The following is a 19,542-nucleotide window of genomic DNA, read 5'->3' as shown; positions in this document are numbered from 1 at the left end:
GACAAGATCGTTCCCATTCGTGCATTGGCTTGGATCATGATCTCTTCCTATTGCGTTTGATTCAATTAGTTCAGAGGGGTACTCCCTAGTATCAACTCAATGGTGTGATCCTCTGCTCGTCCTGGAGGTAACTTGCCAAGTAAGCCCTCTGAGAAACAATCGGAATGACTCTAAAGGACACAACAATGTTCTAATACCACTGTAACCGGCAAGCCACTGGTCCTACCTCACAAGGAAAGGAAAGTAAAGGGTGTTATCCTAACTCCATACAAAGTGGAGGGAAGAGGAGGACTAAGCAAATACTCCTCAGATATTAGAGCTTCACCATGAGGCTTTTGGCTTAGTTGTGCTCATTCCAAAAGTGCACGGCAAATCAGCAGGTTGAATCTCGTGCTCGTGCGGTGCATGTTGCACAAGAGAGGAGCCACTCCACTTCTTTGTTTGAGATCTAATGATGAGAATGTCATTGTGACTTTTCAATGACTTGTGTTTTTGTGCTAGTACATGGTTTGAGTAGTCAAATGCATTTATGCATAGAGTCAGTGTCTACTGAGCTATATTTGTGTCCATTGTGCGTTTTGCAAGTATAATCGAGGGCAATTACTCTTCTTTTAAAGGGAGGGCAAGTCATAAACTGATGACATAGTTGCATCCGCAAACGAATACCAAAAGAGGAAGAGAGGCTCGACTACTGACGTGGCATCTATGAATCACACATTGATTCATGGCGGGAAAAGCGGATTGTTGTACGAACGTGGCATGCACACAGACGCTAACGTGGTAGCTTTTGAGACGTCAAATATTAAAGCAATTGACTTCCAGCTTTTGGGATGATCTACTTTTAGCGAAGTTTGCTTCTCAAAGCGCCATCTGTTTCTTTTGGGCCGAGTGCTTATAGATATGAGCCTTGGCGGTCCTCTTTTGGCAGATTAGGTTCATGGCTATACACTTTCACAGTAGCTAACGTGGCAGGCCGTATAGGATTGCTAACATGGCAGTACGGACGTGGCCAGCTTTCCGACACAGTTATTGAAAGTGTTGACTTTTGAGGGTGCTAATGCTGTTGGAGTGCCAGCTTTTTTAATCAGTTGCTTTTGGACCCATGTGCCTTTAGTATGTCATTAGTGTGCCTAGGGGATCGCTCTTGCAAATCAATGCATCGTTGCAAGATTGCAAAGCGACTCCCTTGCATTTGTATCTATGATCACCAATAAATAAATAAGCACCATGTGTGGCACCTGACTTAGGGGCCAATGCATCTGGTTGGATAACTCCGTGCCACCATGACTGTCTCTGTGCTCTGGCATCATCTTTCGTGGCTTGGTGAAATTCTTGATCCACATGTGGTGGTCAGACACTTAGGATAATCGATTGGGTCATGCAACGATTGAATCTCAAATTGCACTATTCGAAATTGTCTACATGGCCATTACATGTTCAACTTCGTATTGTCCGAAGTATCATGATGGCATATGTTCTTTTACTTGCCATTGTCCCATTGGCCCCGCTCCCGCCTCTCATTGTCTCACTTCTAGCGCACTAGTTCTCATAAGAAAGGCCTCCGTTTGTTAGCAATGGAGAAACTTTGCACTCCGAACTTGTCCGAAGCGTCTTGGGGAGCTGAATATTTTGGACCTTCGCCGCCACGCATTGGCAAGGAAGGCTATTTTATTGCCTACTCTTGCACAGCAGTCTCAACCATGGACAGTTATGGTTGTTGATCTATGTCAGAATGTTACCACTCCCGCTTTTGGTCATTGGCAGACTTCTCTTTGAGAGATTGTGTTTGGCAAGATGGTCGATCATATTCCTGGTTCCTTGATCACCTCTGGTTTGCTCTCTGCTTGGAATGTTGTTACGGATCATCTCTCTTGGTATGGCGAGCAGCAAGCAGATGGGAATTCATTACGTTTGAAAAGCATTCACTGGAGTAGGGTGTTCTTTCTTACTCTAGTTGATCGGTCACCTCGTCAAGCTTACTTCCTCTCTGGCCGAGGCATACGCACGGTGAATGATGTGGTGGATTCATATGGGAATTTGCTTACTTTTTCTTAGGCGGAAGCACACTTTGGGTTGGGCCTGCATTATCGTCAGATTTGGAGCCTGCTTCAGCATATGCTGGCTGTTTTCCTCCCCATTCTGCCGTTGGCCAGTGGATGCTGTATGTAGGATTGGAATTTATAGGACACTCCTTTTGATGCGATTTCCGCCCGCAATATCTATGCTTCTCTTATGTAGGACTCTTGGCTGGCTGATCACTACAATCTGGAAGACCTACTTAACTCTTAAGGAGCGTTTGTTTCTTTGGCCCTGTTTGCTGGGAGTTCTTCCAGTTGGAGCTCTTCTTGCGGCACGTCACATCAGCTCCTCTTGTTGTGTTAGTTGCTCCACTGGTGATGAGACTGTCAGACGTCAGCTTTGGGGTTGTCGCTGCACCAGGGCTTTCCTTGACCGTGTTTTTTCTTGTATGCACCTTCGATTTCCCTCAGTAGTTTTCCACAAACGAATCTGGGTTTTTGGCATTCTTCCGACTTCCCTTTGACGATTTGCGATCTTCTTCACATGGGTCAGATTGTGGTCGCTATGGTCTTTGTGGCGCCAACGCAATTTTCACATATTTCATCAAAATGTGGCGGATCCCTTTCCCTTGTTCGAGATTTCACTGAGGCAATCGTTACACTTTGCCTTTGATAATGGGGAAATATCCCCGGAAATCTTGAATGTTTGCTTTTAGCGCTTTCACATTACAGGACAATTCTGTGTTCCTCCCTTTATATCTGATCTTTTTGGTGGGTTTTCCTCGCTTTGAGGTTTCCCGCTGGTAAACAGATTTACTAAAAAAAGAGTGTGGGTGTGGGTGTGTGTGTGTGTGTTGTGGGGACCGCGGGCGGGGGGGGGGGGGGGGGGGGGGGGCGGCATTGAGAGAGAGAGAGAGAGAGAGAGAGAGAGAGAGAGAGAGAGAGAGAGAGAGAGAGAGAGAGAGAGAAGCACGTTTGAACTATGTCCATCATTAAAGAAACCAGGTCGGTGCAACAAAAAAACAAAAGCAAGTTGTCAAGCATGCCAGCTTACTGTGTCTGCATCTATAACAGCTTCCACGAGCTCTTGCTCCAAGGAGGGATCCGACTCTGTCATAACTCTCCAACCCTCCGTCTTGGCTACCTCTGTGAAATCCTTAATGATGAGGCGAAGGCACATTAAACTTAGTCGTGGTGCATCACAGAGCTTTGTTAGTTGATAGACGTCAATAACGTTCTCGATTGTAAGTAGTCCATGCTCTAGCTCTTGCGCACAAAGCTTTTTGATAAAAGAAACATTGTATACATGAGACAACAGCAGTAAATGCAGGACAAATTTCTCCATGTCTGCAACGTCAAACCTGGATAGACGAGCATATTTGAGAGTCAATAAGAGAGAAAAATCTCCATAAAGCATCACACACAACTGACAAGAAGCAGCCTTTAGATGGGACTTTCAAAGGAAAGACAGCTCATCATATTTATAGCCGAGCATTTAATACAATATACTCATACATATGAGGGAAATCCTGAAGTAGGCGCTTGTGAAACAAGAAATTGGATGATTAAAAGGAAGCCAAAACCCAATACCTTGATGAGTACAACAGCCTTATGAACATGCTTGCAGCAGCCAGAGGTACGCCTCGTATTGGAAGTCTATAAATCATTTGTTTCCTACCGTGGTGCTTTTCAATTTGAGAAGAGAAAATTGGTGAAGCTGACACCTGCAGGAAAAATTCTCACATGACTACAATCAAAGCGCATTTTTTGAATGATTAAAGATGGCAACGATACTTGGAGAAGCATATTATCTTTTCTCCTCTATAAATCATCACAACCAGCTATACTTACCAGGACAATGGAGTGTGCAAGAAAGATGCCCCCATCTTCCGTGTAAACTGTGACATCAGCACCATTCTTCTCAAAGAACAGACGATCCCACATCTCCACCACGTCTTCTGAAATCCAGGGACTACTTCCTTTCACCTGTGAGCATTGAAGACTCTTCCCAGTAGAAGACACAACCTTATGTGAGAATTTCCAAGGGGGAGGAGGTGGTGGTGCATACTTTGGAAGAGGGACAGAGTGTGTTTCCTCAGAAACCTGTTGATTTACAGGCTCACTGCTCTCATCCTGGGGTGGTGCCTTTTGTAAGCATAAAGAAGGTAGAGGTCTTTGTACAGAATATGAAGATGTTCTTGTAACAGGGGAACCAGACTCCATAAAATTAATAAAAATGTGTCTTTAGCTAAGTAGGCAGTTCATTCGGATCCTCTTATCACATATATATAGCACATGAGATGACATCCGGTGTACAGAATATGAAGATGTTCTTGTAACAGGGGAACCAGACTCCATAAAATTAATAAAAATGTGTCTTTAGCTAAGTAGGCAGTTCATTCGGATCCTCTTATCACATATATATAGCACATGAGATGACATCCAGTAGGGTGGGTTTCTGGTCTTTTCCATCCAAAGGACAATGTTACACCACAGATTAGATCCTTGGTTTTTCTGCTCTGCAAGAGAAATAATGCCTAGCAACAGGCTCCACAAAACTCTTCAGATGCCATGAGTGTAGGTGGCACAATCATGCAATGGTTCTGTAAGCCCAAAATAAAAGATAACTTTGTAAGGCCAAACAAAGTAAATTCACACAAAAGTGCGTGTGCACAAACATTCTCACACAGGCATACCCATGCATGATGTGATGCATATCTTTTCATCAGTTTGTGGTCCAAATGTCTAATTCACAATGTAGTTTGAGCTTAGCTAACCACAAGCATATGCAAACCTCTTACTTCTCTAAACTGACAGCATGGACTGCACAAGCTAGGCCACTAGTAAAAAAGGTGGAAGATACTCAAATGGCATGAATCCCTCAGCTTGAAATAGATACAAGTCTTTTTCATGTTAGATTTCTATGCAAACTCCAAGCCTCAAGCAGAAAGCCCTGAGTTTTGGTGCCAAACTAGTTTTCCATAATCACACTTTTCTTGGGTTTTTGCTCTATTTTTGCATACAATTTTGAGCAATCATTTTATACGTTAATCATTGCTTTGTCTTTTTTTGGAAGAAGAAGAAGAAGGTTTTTTTTTTTTGGGTGGGGGGGGGGGGGGGGGGGGGGGGGGGGGGGGGATGATGGGATTTATGACCTATAAATTTTGGTTTTCAATTAGTCAAGCTAAATAAGAGATGACGTACAAGTTTTCCTTCACAAATGTTTTAATATATTACCTTCACAACTTCAAGCTCTTCGACGTCAAATAATAGTGGTATTATACAATTTCTAACTTTTTCACATGAGGAGACAAAAGAGAGATATCTAGGGATGTCATTCTTTGTTATTAAGAGTGGACAAATAACAAGTCGGTCTGGTATGAGCAAGCCCGTAAGGAATCTGTGATTGGCCTCCCTCCACTTGCTGATGAGTTTTAAGAAAATTTGAAGGCTCATTTCTTACCTCCATTGTAACACGCTTGGGGTAATGTGCAGTAGAAGTGATCGATGGTGAATCTCAGGATGAGTGCTCAATGCCTATTGAAGGTTCCTTTTACTTTCATGATAGAGATGTGCAATAGACTAGAGAGAGAAGACAGAGATATTGTTAGTGTGCCCCACTGAAAGATGCAAAAGAAGTGGTATCAACTTGCAAAACCAAGCCGAGAAGCCAAAAATGCAAGGACCTTAAATTTTATAAGTAGCTTATAGGTCCTGTTTCTGATGGGGCACAAAGGGATTAAAGGCTAAAAATAAGCCGTAAAAGGACTGATGGCGTGGCAGCTGTATGGACCCACAATCTGTGCTATTGACGTGGCTGACTATACGGACCTCCGCAAATTACATTGCTAACGTGGCACCTGTACAAATTTCCACGATTTGCATTGGCAGCCCTAGCACTAGCTTTTGGGACCCAAATGCTTTTGGACTTGAAGCTTTTCAAGTATACTGATTTTGGAAGGGCAAGGACCTATAAATAAAGTGTCAAGGCCTCAATTTCAAGCAAATACGCTTGGGAGCATTGTTGAGATGAGGACCCTCGCACATTGTACTTTGAGAAGCATTAATAATAAAGAAATGCCAAAAGAGACGCCAGTATTTGGGGCCAACCTCTCTGGGCGCGGAACTACGTTGTACCTCTCAGTTTTGTTCAGTTCTTTCAATTTGCTCACATGTGTTGTGGTAAATTCTCGACTTGGAATGTCCAAGTCTGTTACACTGGTATCAGAGCTCAGTCGATTCTTCTTCTACGAAGGATACGATCCCTTTTCTCATAGCACACATGGATTCAGTCGACGAATCCCACCACGAGAAAACTATGGCACCCGACCATTCCAGCTCAAGAGAAGATAATGAAGATTCCAACAGACATCGTCCATCTTCGGAAGATTCGGAACAGTATGGACGGTCTACACCTACTGAGTATGAAAGGATGCAGATGCATCAGCAACAGCAAGTGGACCCTTGTGCCCAGCAGATGCTTTAGTACTCCAAGGATCCTCAATATGCAAAAATTTTGGCTAAGCACCCGCTTGACAAGATGCATTCCAGATGGCGCTCCCCCATCATATCACCTTTGAAGTCGGCATTGAAGAAGACGACTACACCTAGGACTTTTGCTCAGAAGGTGTACTTGGAGGATGAGTTCGAGGAAGCAATAGAACAGTGACTCGATAGACTCATGCAGACTAATAAGTCACCAGGAAAGCAGAGTCGAGCAGCAAACTATCTAGCCTCGGTCGGAGATCTACTTTTGAAAAGGCCAATGAGGCAAAGAAACGAGTGAGATTCAAGGGTGTTTCCACTTCGTCCTCATCTTCTTCTGACATCTCTGACAGTTCTTCGACCTTCGAGTCTAGTGACGAGGGAAGAAAGAGCAAGAAGAGGAGAAAGATTCAGAGGCACAATAGAGGCAAGGAGAAGGCAAAGAAGAGTCAATCCCATAGAAAGTCTTGGAAGTGTTTTGGCAGTTCAGACGAGGATTCATATTCCTGGGACAGTTCAGATTCTGATGAGCCGATGTTTACAAAGAAGCACTTTTACAGAGCCAATCAATATAATTTTCTCCATGACAGGAAGAAGAAACCCAAAGATTTTACGGAGGGCGGTCAAGCAATAAAGTTTGACACTTTTTCTCGATTCAAGGATATTCATAGGGCCCTCGCTTTTATTCAATAATTTGATATTGCATACTCCAGAGGATGCTATTCAGAGCACTCTAAAGTCCGGAGGGCGGCATCCTACCTCAAGGGGAATGCTGCCACAGACTTGGTAGCCTACCCTGCTTCTACGAAGGGAGACACCAACAAGAGAGTCTTTACTTCATCATGGCTCACTCAAGAACATGATGCGATTACAGCTTGGAATCATCTGAGGATGACCAAGGAGGACACCTTAGTTACTTACTATCAAAGATTTTGAAACACTTTCTTGTTGGAATTAAGGTTGCAGAGAAACGCACACAGCTTGGAGAAGACGAAGGAAGCTCAAGGCACACAATAGAGAGTGTGTTACTTAGTGTGCAATGGAAAGATAGATAGCCCTAGAGTGATGGGCATATATATACACGGGGGAAAAAACCTCCTAAAGAGGGAAAAAATGCCCCGGCGGTCCTAGTGTGTTCACACACATCACTACCACATGTATATGGTAACAAATCCCCCCTGGAGTGATGCGGTGAACGAGAGCTGGCACAATGCACGGGGGACAAAACCTCCTAAAGAGGGAAAAAATGCCCCGGCGGTCCTAGTGTGTTCACACACATCACTACCACATGTATATGGTAACAAATCCCCCCTGGAGTGATGCGGAGAACGAGAGCTGGCACATGAGTAAAGGGAAGTGCCATGCCCTAAGGACAGGATCAGTCCACAAAGGGGAGTAAGCCCAAAGCTTTGCGGAAAGCTTCAAGCTTCTCACGAGACAATGCCTTTGTGAAAAGATCTGCAAGGTTGTCCTGTGTTGGCACATAAGCCAAACTGATCTCTCCTGCTGAGAGCCTCTCCCTGACATAGTGGTAATGCACTTCAATGTGCTTTGTGCGAGCATGAAAAACTGGGTTCCTCGCAACTGCCAATGCGCTCTGACTGTCAGTGTAGATAGTGTTGGCAGTGTCCTGTCCAACACCCAAATCAGCCATAAGGCGTCTGAGCCATACACACTCAACCGTAGCTGTGAAGACTGCCCTGTACTCAGCCTCACAACTCGAAGTGGCCACAGTAGGTTGCTTCTTGCTCAACCATGATATACATGAACTGCCAAGCATGAAACAAAAACCACTTGTGGACACTCGCGTGTCAAAACGACCAGCCCAATCTGAGTCCGAAAAAGCATGTAAGTCTCGCGGCAATGATCCCCCCTTGGGATAAAACAAGCCAAGATGTAAAGTGCCACTAAGGTAGCAGAAAATTCTCTTGACAGTCTGCCGATGCTTAGACCCTGGGCTATGCATAAATCTGCTGACCTGTGAGACTGCAAACTGAATATCCGGCCTCGTGTTGCATACATAAACGAGGCAGCCAACAGCAATTTGGTAAAGAGTGACATCAGCAGGATCGCCAGCATCATGTAGACTTAACTTCAAACCTGTTTCCATGGGAGTGGCAATAGGTTTGCAATCCTCAAGTCCAAACTTACATAGCAATGTCTCTATGTAACTTTTCTGACACAAGGCAATACCACCATCACACTGCTTAAACTGTATACCCAAATAATGATGCAACAGCCCCAAATCTTTCATTTTGAAAGTAGCATTCAAATCAGCCTTAAATTCAGCAATATGTCTCTCATTTGGTCCAGTGATCAGCAAATCATCAACATAAAGAACCACAATGAGAAATACATCACCCTCACACTTTACATACAATGTGCTTTCAGTTGGACTGTTACGAAAGCCTTGTTTGACCAAATGAGTGTCAGCTTTCTCATACCAAGCACGAGGAGATTGCTTCAACCCATACAAAGCCTTGTTACATTTGCACACTTTGTCCTCTTGTCCTTTTATGACAAAACCGCGAGGCTGCGTTACATAAACTTCCTCAAATATGTCACCATTCAAGAAAGCAGTAACAATGTCTGATTGATGTACATCCCAACCAAAATGAGCTGCCAATGCACATAGAAAACGCACAGTAGTCATACGACAAGTGGGAGCAAAAGTCTCTTCATAATCTATGCCTTTTTGTTGTGCATAACCTTTTGCAACAAGTCGAGCCTTATGGCGATCGATCTCACCATCCGGCTTGCGTTTCAACTTGTAAACCCACTTCGTACCAATGGCCTTTTTGCCAGGAGGCAAATCACATAAAGTCCATGTGTCATTTTCTATAAGTGCATCATATTCTGATTGCATGGCAGCCATCCAATTTTCTGAATTCTGTGCTTCATCAAAAGACAGAGGCTCCTCAACATCATGTAAACTAGACACAGCCAAAGCATAACAATCTGATGCATAAGATGCATGAGAGCCTGAACGAGTACGACTAGACAAAGGTGCATCCAATTTACTATCACGCAAAGTGTGCACCAGCCATTTTGGCATACCTCTAGCCTGCTCATTTTCAGCACTTTCCTTATCAAGTACATCATGTACATCTGCATCAGTAATAGGCTGATCTAAAACATTTTCAGAAACCCCCATAGGCTGTACATTTGCCTCATTGGAACTTACATTTGTATTTCCACCACTGAAAAGAGGCAACAAAGTGTCATAAATGTCCTGTGAGCTTACATTACTGTCTCTAGTACATGACAGCAAGGGCTGAACAGAATCTTCCACAAACACTACATCCCGAGAAACCAGAATACGTTTTGTTTGCGGATGATACAACCTGTAACCTTTGCTTTTAGCACTATAACCAACAAAAATACATTTGACAGCCTTATCATCCAATTTTCTGCGCTGCACTTGTGGCACCAAAGCATATGCCAAACAGACAAAAACACGCATGTGCTCAATAGAAGGCTTTCTATCATGCCATGCTTCATATGGAGTAATAGACTGCAAAGCTTTCGTAGGACACCTGTTAAGTACATAAGTGGCACACATGATGGCCTCAAGCCAAAAAGAATGCGAAAAAGCTTGACTTTTGACCATACATCGTGACATTTCCGTCAGTGACCTGTTTTTTCTCTCAGCAACACCATTTTGCTGACGTGTATAAGGCACTTTACATTGGTGTTTTATCCCACAACTAGCCAGAAATGCATTAAATTCATGAGACATATACTCCCCCCCTCGATCGGAACAGAGGGTACCCATAGTACATTTCGAGACATTTTCAGCCATAGCCAGAAATTGTTTGAAGCACATAAAAACTTCGGACAGAAGTGACAGAATTCTCATGAGGGACAGACTCAAGAGAGGTAAACAATTCACGATGTGAGGTAATGTGCTTTGTAGCACCACTGTCGAAATACCACACATGTGAATCTGCAGCAAGTGACAAGCATGCATCATGGATAGCAGGATTGTAAGTGCACTCTGCGCTAAAAGCCCATTCTGCATCAACATCAGCAACACAGTCTCCTTTCACAGAAGACTCAACAATGGCTGCATTTGTAGTGGAACCAGCATTTGCAGTGGAACCACCCTCTTTCTTCTTAGCCTCTTTGGCCTTCAACTTAGGACACGACTTGATCAAGTGATCATTAGCTTTACAATAATGGCAACGCATCTTCTTTTTGCCCTTATCACCAGAATTTCCAGACGAATTGCTGTCAGCAGAAGCATTAGGAACATAATTTTTGCCACTCGCAGCAGAACCATAAGAAGTGGCTGCATTGCTGTTACCACCCTTTCTTTGAGAAGCAATAAAAGCCTGTTCAACTGCACGCTATCTAGTCCTGTGTTTTCTGGAAAGTGACTCTTGCAACAGCAATGTGCATAATGCATCAAACTTGACAACTTCTGGATTTCCTTGGGTCAGAAGTCTCCAAGTACTAGCAAAAGTCTGGTAAGAATCTCGTAAGGTATCAAGAACAGTCTGCACAAGGGAACTGTCTGAAATAACTTCACCTGCAGAAATAAGTTGCTCAGAGATATCCTTGACACTAGCAAGGAAAGTGTCCATATCATCTTCCTCATGCATAATCTTCGACTCCAGCTCTTTACGCAGCAAAGCAATTTTAGCCTCATTGCGGCTTGCATAAAGACCTGTTAGAATATCCGAAGCCTGTTTTGCACATTTTGCTGAACGGATGTGAGGAACAATGGTGCACTTCACAGACAACGCAATCAATGCATGAGCCTGCGCATCCTTAACATCCCAACGAGCTTGTTCTGTCATAGGCAAAACAACTCTAACAGCTGCAATCCTTGCAGCAAGACCTACAACATCCTCAACATCGCCTACATCCTCAGAACCAGGACGTACATCAATGCCCTGCACAATGTTCCAGACACCCTTTGACACAAGAACATGTTGCATCATATAAGCCCACATAGGGTAGTTGTCCCCATCCAACCTGTCCTCAGCAACAAACATCTTGAACACATCTGTGTTGTTGTTGTCAACCATGGTAAATGCTGCACCTAATGTGAAAACTGCCCGAAAATAGGAGAAATGGAGCGGGAACAACCTATGCTATATAGCACAAACCGTAGAAGACTATAAGGCACCTGTTATGCAGAAAACGGCACTGACAGAAATTTTGCACAAAATGACGAAATAGCCTGTGCAGTATTGCCTGTAGTGGAAACGGAGGCCGAAATGAGCCCAAATCAAAAATTTTGTCGACCTGCGAACGCTCGCCAAAGCTCACTGAAATCGGAGAAAGTGAGCAGGCGTGTGCTGGAGCAACTGGCGACTAAGCCCGGGAGGATGTGACCTACTCTGATACCAATTGTTGGAATTAGGGTTGCAGAGAAACGCACACAGCTTGGAGAAGACGAAGGAAGCTCAAGGCACACAATAGAGAGTGTGTTACTTAGTGTGCAATGGAAAGATAGATAGCCCTAGAGTGATGGGCGTATATACAATGCACGGGGGAAAAAACCTCCTAAAGAGGGAAAAAATGCCCCGACGGTCCTAGTGTGTTCACACACATCACTACCACATGTATATGGTAACATTTCTTACCGGCCTTTGCTTTTAAGAAAATTACGTTCAAGCAACAAATAGAGCAATTTTGCTCTGGTCTACCTTAAGAGATACGGGATTATTGTCTACTGCAGAAGTCCACGTCCATGCAACAACTGATGGGACATGCAAAGCAAGGTTTTGCAATGCAAAGGGACACTCTTACGTACCCTACAAATAGATTGCTCACAATTCGGACCAGACAAGATATGAAACAGTAACAAAAGGAAGGGAAAGCAACAGAAGAAGAGACCTTCAAGCCCTCGACTGTCGACAAAACAACAAGCCGAATACTTCAAGGAGGTAAATGTTACAATTGTGGGGAACACGGGCATGTGTTAGCAAAGTGCCCTAACAAGGCACCAAAAGAACACCCAGAGGACAAGCCTGAAAGTTCTAGAGCAGCAGAGGAGTGAGCAAAGAAGGGAAAGACAAAAGCTGGACTGGTAGCAGATTTTGTGGGGACGGACCCTGAGCAAATGGATGAAAGTACGTAGCTCTGCATGGGGCAAAGTACGAGATCAAGAGGCCCTTATCGTCTTTAACGGAGGAGCTAAGGCCAACTTCACTTCGACTGAATTGGCAGCTCGACTTGGAATTACGCCAGATGAAATGGGACCCCACCGGTTGAGGAGGTTCTAGCGGCACTAGGACGAGATGTTGCCATTACACCTGTCATAGGCAAACTTCGGTTGCATTGCCAAGGGTATCTAGAGCACAAGGACTTCTACATCATGCCTTTGGAGGGGTGTGACGTCCTTTTGGGAATCCCTTGGTTCCACAAGAACAATGTGGTGGTCGACTACAAGGCGAGCAAAGCAGCTTTGAAGAATGAAAAGGGTAGAGAGATAGTACTTGATGTTATGAGTGCGTATAGAGCTAGAAGAGAGCAAGAGGAGGCGCTCACAATGTACAAGAACTTGGACTTGATGATAAGCTTAATATTGATTATAAGACTTAATACTTTATTAAGAGAGCTAGATACAAGACTTGGATTACATGACTTGAGTACAAGACAAAGCTTGATTGCAAGAACAAGACTTGAACATAAGACAAGAACTAGAAGAGGGATTTCCTCATAGAAGCCTCACAACTGGTGTTGGCAAGACTGAGGGGCTTGTGGCCCAAGACCCCTATTTATACTAGTGCTTGAGGAGGTTACTTGAGGAGGTTAGGACTTTCTAGTTTCTTCTTGAGGAGGTTAGAATCTTCTAGAAACTTCTTGATCCTTCTAGTTCTTCTAGAACCTTCTCGATCCTTCTTCAACTTTCTAGAGCTTTCCAGAAACTTCTAGATTCTTCCGGAATCTTCTCCATGCTTCTAGAAACTTCTTGATCCTTCTAGTTCTTCTAGAACCTTCTAGATCCTTCTTCAACTTTCTAGAGCTTTCCAGAAGCTTCTAGATTCTTCCGGAATCTTCTCCATGCTTCTAGAAACTTCTAGAATCTCCTTGATACTTTTAGAACTTCTAGATCCTTCTAGATTCTTCTAGAGCCTTCTAGCGATGATGTAGGCGATGATGTAGGCAGCGACTGACTCTCAAGCATCCATGACATTACCCCCTCCTCTAGCGACGAGTTCCACGAAGAGCAGTGGTGTTCCCTAAATTGGGCTTCCATGGATGTTGTTGATGGAACTCTTCGACTTTGAAAGATGCATCCTGTAGATTGTGTGTTGGTTCCCAGGTTCGTTCGCTAACATTATAGCCTTTCCAATGCACCAAGTATTGTAACCTTCCACGCGAAACTCGAGAATCTAGGACTTTTTAGACCTCATATTCGTCATGTCCTTGAATCTCAACCGGAGGAGGTGGTTGTAGGGCTCTTCCTGGGATCTTAGATGTGTGACAAGGTTCTAGGACTGAGACATGAAAGACCGGATGGATTTTCATGGATGAGGGTAATCGGCGTCGATAGGTGACTGGATTGACTTGACGGATAATTTTAAACGGGCCAAGCCTTCGATAATCAAGCTTTTGACAGGGAAGAGATGAACGCAGATCACGTCGGAGGAGCCACACTTTTTCCCCTTCTTTGTATTTTGGATGCTGCATGCGATGGAGATCTGCACTTTCCTTATACTTGGATTGAGCTTCTTTGATATGAATTGTAAGTTCTTTGTGAATTGCAGATAATTGTTGTATAAGATGAATAGCAGCTGGATTCTTGGCTTGATAGTGTCTGTGGATATCCTGTTTGGGATGTTGACCATAATTAGCAAAGAATGAAGTGTGATGGGTGGAGGCATGAAAACTATTATTATAGGAGAATTCTGCTAGCGGTAAGAGCTCGACCCAATTATCCTGGTGATAATTGATAGTACAGCGGAGATACTGTTCCAAAACTTGATTTACTCTCTCTGTTTGTACATCACTTTGTGGGTGATTGGCTGAGGAGAGGTTGATTTGTACTCCGAGTAGCTTGAATAAGCTTTTCCAAAAGCTAGAGATGAATTGTGGGCCTCGATCAAAAACTATGTCATCCGGTAATCCGTGATAACAATAGATATGATGTAGAAAGAGTTTGGCCGTACCTTCGCTGGTGATAGTTTTAGTCGTTGGAATGAAGTGTGCCATTTTTGTAAACCGATCCACGACTACTAAAATGGAGTCAAATCCTTGTGACAAGGGTAGCTCTACAATGAAATCCATGGAGATGGATGACCATGGTTGGGTTGGAATGGGCAAGGGATGGAGAGTAACCCATGAGGATGATTACGAGGGGCCTTTGATCTATTGCAAGTGTCACAAGTGCCTACATACTCCTTGCTTCCACATTTGAGGCCACCAAAAGTCACGGGAGAGAAGCTCAATTGTCTTATTAACCCCAAAATGCCCTGCTGATGAAAGATCATGCCGTTGTTGAAGTACCTCCAAGCGTGTTGGTCCTGGCGGAATATATAGAAGACCCTTATAGTAAATTAGTCCATCAATTTCTTGAAAGTCCTCATTAACCTCTTGTCCTTGTAGTTGTTGTCTAATATTCTGAGCAAGTGGATCTTTGGCAATTTGTGTCTTCACCTTAGAAAGAAAAGTAGAATCTTCAGGAGCTTGGCTCATGGTGGCGTTTAGCTTAAGCTGCTCATGTTTCAAAATCACTGACTCTTGTTGATCAAATGTTGCGTCGCCTTCTCTAGGTGCAAGGTAGGATCTTCTTGATAAGGCATATGGCTTAGCTTGTTGACGGCCAGGTCTATAAGAGATAAGAAAATCAAACCTTGATAGGATACCACTCCACTTGGCTTAGCGACGATTCAAGACGCGGGATGTCATGAAGTATTCCAAATTCTTGTGATCTGTATAGACAGTGATCTTATGAGGAGCTCCTTCAAGTAGGTGATGCCAAGTGTCGAAGGAGTCGATGATTGCTAAGAGCTCTTTGTCATGGATTTCATAATTGATTTCTGCAGCTGAGAACTTGCGGGGATGAAAAGCCACTGGATGTACTCAACCATCCTCTCCTACTTGGGATAGAATAGCGCCAAGGGCAAAATCTGAAGCGTCCGTTTCTAGGATGAAAGGCTTTGTAGGATCTGCATGAATTAGAATGGGTGCGGTCGTGAAAGCTTGCTTGAGAGTCTGAAATGCTTTCGCGGCCTCTCAGTCCCAGACAAACTTATTATGGCATGTCAACCATGTGAACGTTGTAACCACCTTGGAGTATCCCTGTATAAAGATACGATAAAAATTTGCAAATCCAACAAACCATTAAACATCTCTTACCGAGGTGGGTGTCTCCCAATCAAGGATGGTTTTAACCTTCTTTGGATTCATGGAAATTCCCTTTTCAGAAATTACATAACCAAGAAATTCCACCTTAGATTGATGAAAAGAGCACTTCTCCAACTTTGCATATAACCCTGATGCACGAAGCTTTTCAAGCACTAATCGTACATGGTGCTCATGCTCTTCTTGATCCTTGGAAAATATCAAGATATCATCCAAATATATTACCACAAAATAATCAAAATACTACCGAAAGATATAATTCATTAAATGTTGAAAAATAGTTGGGGCATTTGTGAGACTAAATGACATGACAGTATATTCAAAGTGGCCATACCTTGTCCGAAAGGCTGTCTTCCATTCATCACCTTCTTTGATTCTGACTAGGTTGTAAGCACCACGAAGATATATTTTTGTAAATATTCTTGCCTTGCCAAGGCGCTCAAGAAGCTCTGGGATCAAGGAAAGGGGATAGCGATTCTTGACGGTGATCTTGTTTAGGCCCCTATAATCCACGCACATCCGGAGAGTTCCGTCCTTCTTTTTTACAAAGAGTATTGGAGCTCTTGCTGGGGACTTTGAATGCCGTATAAACCCCTTAGCAAGATTCTCATCAATATTTTTCCGTAATTCTACCAATTCATCGTGAGATAGCTTGTATATTGGGCCAAAAGGGGGTTGGGTTCCCTCCTGAAGCTCTATAGCACAATCATAGGGTCGATGCTTCGGTAAGAGGTCTGCATTCTTCTTCTCAAAAACATCATTGTAATCTTAATATTGACGTGGCAATTCCTCCATGATTTTTGTTGTCGACGTGTCGGTTGGTGTTGCAAATATCACGGAAGTTGGATACTTTTTGGCTGCACGCATGAAGACCTTGGCTCCAAGATATATAGGCCTATTATGCCTTCCATTCTTCTTTTGGACTTTTCGTGGTTCAATTCTCCGAGCCCTCCAATCGATGTCAGGATTATGTAATTCAAGCCACGGTAGCCCAATAACAATTGGACTGCTTGGGCTTTGTATAATATTGAACGCTATTCTTGAAACATGCTCCTACAATGTTACTTCTATGGGGCGAGTTTCATACCTGACATCCCCTGAAGCGAGGGGACGACCATCAATGACTTCTACAGTTGCTGGATTAGACTTCTCCACAAGTGGTATGCCTTGTTCTTTCGCAAATTCTTTGTCCATGAAGCACGCCGTTGCGCCTGAATCTAGTAATGCTTCACAATCCATGTGCCTACCCGGCATATGGATCTTGACTGGTAGCATAAAACTTGAAGTGGAATCAGCTGAAAGAAAGAGACCTTTTTTTGCTTGTCTTTTGTCCAACCGGTCGGTCTCTATTGGGGTTGGACATCCATGTTTTCCGAACACGTTGAGGCCATTGCACCATGAACCTTCATCCTTCTCTTCCTTGGACACTGTTGAACTATGTGCCCCTGCTCTCCACAATACATACATAAGTCATTAATGCGTCGCCTTTGCTTCTCCTGGGCTGAGAGAGGTCGAAACCATGCTGAATCAATTTGCATGGACTCAATGCTTGATTCATGGCCCTGTTGAGGTCTGTAGCCATTATGTGTCACTTCTGTTTGGGGTCGCAATGGTGCCCCAAGACGCGTCTCTTGTCTCCTCTCAAATAGTGGATTATCACATTCTATTGCTTGAGAGATGAACTCGCTTAGTGTGTGAACCTTTGGCATAGTCAATAAAAGATCTTTTGCGTCATCCTTAAATCCCCACCGAAATTGGCTAATGAAATATTCCTCATGCCAAGTCAGATCACAAGTGAGCTGTTGAAATTCCGATGCATAGACGGATGCAGGTCTTGATCCTTGGCGGAGATTTCTAAGTTTGGTTTCACCAACCCTTGCTCTATCAGTATCCCCAAAGGTTGCAGAGAACTCCCGCACAAAAGCTTCAAAGTCATGAAGAAGAGAAGATTCTATTTCAAGTAAGGGAGCAAACCAGGAGAGAGCCGTACCCGAGAGCAGGGTCCCAATAAGGCCTACTTGAAAGGCATCATCTAGATAACGCTCTCGTTGCATTCGAATGAAGAGACGCACTTGTTGGAGAAAACCTCTAAACTTTGATCTAGTCCCATCAAATTTTTCAGGCATGCTGACCTTCAGCTCCTTCTTATGTTGTTGAGAATAGCTAGATCTTGCAGCTTGTGCTTGATGTGTGCTTGTCTCTTGAAGCTCTTGAATTTGACGTTGAAGATTTTGCAACGCCGGTCCCAAGATTAGGGGTTGCCGAGCTTGAAGCTGAGCGTTACTCTCGCGAAGTTCTTGTAACTGGGCTTGGATGCTTTGCAATGCGTTGATGACACCTTCCATCCGTCGGCTCCATGATGGCTCCAGAAGATTAACAGATGGTAGTCTTGCCAAACTGTTATGAGCGCGTATAGAGCTAGAAGAGAGCAAGAGGAGGCGCTCACAATGTACAAGAACTTGGACTTGATGATAAGCTTAATATTGATTATAAGACTTAATACTTTATTAAGAGAGCTAGATACAAGACTTGGATTACATGACTTGAGTACAAGACAAAGCTTGATTGCAAGGACAAGACTTGAACATAAGACAAGAACTAGAAGAGGGATTTCCTCATAGGAGCCTCACAACTGGTGTTGGCAAGACTGAGGGGCTTGTGGCCCAAGACCCCTATTTATACTAGTGCTTGAGGAGGTTACTTGAGGAGGTTAGGACTTTCTAGTTTCTTCTTGAGGAGGTTAGAATCTTCTAGAAACTTCTTGATCCTTCTAGTTCTTCTAGAACCTTCTAGATCCTTCTTCAACTTTCTAGAGCTTTCCAGAAACTTCTAGATTCTTTCAGAATCTTCTCCATGCTTCTAGAAACTTCTAGAATCTCCTTGATACTTTTAGAACTTCTAGAATCTTCTAGATGCTTCTAGATTCTTCTAGAGCCTTCTAGCGATGATGTAGGCGATGACATAGGTGATGATGCAAGCAACGACTGACTCTCAAGCATCCATGACACTTGATGTAAAATTGAAGGGCGAGTCGGTCCCACTTATATCCGCTTCAACCATTTTCAAATTAATGGAATCCGGTCTGATTAGTTACTCGATGTTCTTAAATGAGATAGATGACAAGAAAATGTCATTTTTCTTCAAAGTGCAAGCAAGTCTCCAACGAAAACGACGACCAACATGTCCAACTAGGCTATGAAAAGGGCATCAATCCCAGTGATCAATTTAAAAGCCTCGGTACCCATGAGGTCCGAGAGCTGTTGTTATATATGCGAGAAGATGCTTTGTTTGGCTCAGGAATGTGAAGCCAAAGGCAAATGCAAGAACTTATAAAAGGACAAAGGCAAAGGCAAGCTTAACAAGGATAGTGGCAATGCGAATTCCAACGAGATCGGCATCGCACATGTGATAGTGGCCACACTGCCAAATTTCTAGTCAGGTGGCCGTTGCCGCCACTTACTTCAGCTAGAGAGAGGCATGTGAGTGACACATAGGGGCAAGTGGAGCTCCCTTTACATTATTTGGACCCATGTGTTGGAGTTCAAGTTATGCTCAATGCAAATGCACACGTGATCCCCCCCTATTAAAGGTGAGACACAACTGCCAAACTTCTTCCTGTAAATGCTTTTTTTATTTCTGATGTTGATTGCTTCTTATGTTTGTGGATGCATAAATCGATGAAAATTGCGGATGTAGGTACTGTTGCGATGTATGTTAG

General features: G+C 43.6%; 1 protein-coding gene across 3 annotated transcripts in view; it reads right to left on the bottom strand.

Annotated features, from left to right (window-relative positions):
• The window catches only part of LOC147452098 (BTB/POZ and TAZ domain-containing protein 3-like), a 148,006-nt gene that overhangs the window by 98,744 nt on the left and 29,720 nt on the right, over window positions 1–19,542 (bottom strand). For all 3 annotated transcript variants that reach the window (XM_086517893.1, XM_086517895.1, XM_086517894.1), the window contains exons 2-4: window positions 3,870–4,621; window positions 3,609–3,742; window positions 3,073–3,379 (exon numbers count right to left, since the gene is read on the bottom strand). In XM_086517893.1, the coding sequence (XP_086374019.1) occupies window positions 3,073–3,379; window positions 3,609–3,742; window positions 3,870–4,241 (813 nt within the window). In that variant the 5' untranslated portion in view covers window positions 4,242–4,621. The remainder of the gene's footprint in view (window positions 1–3,072; window positions 3,380–3,608; window positions 3,743–3,869; window positions 4,622–19,542) is intronic.

This window comes from Adiantum capillus-veneris, chromosome 8 (genome assembly GCF_014529385.1).
Source record: "Adiantum capillus-veneris isolate H3 chromosome 8, ASM1452938v2, whole genome shotgun sequence".
NCBI classification, from domain to species: domain Eukaryota; kingdom Viridiplantae; phylum Streptophyta; class Polypodiopsida; order Polypodiales; family Pteridaceae; genus Adiantum; species Adiantum capillus-veneris.
This window is presented reverse-complemented; position numbering and strand designations above follow the sequence as displayed.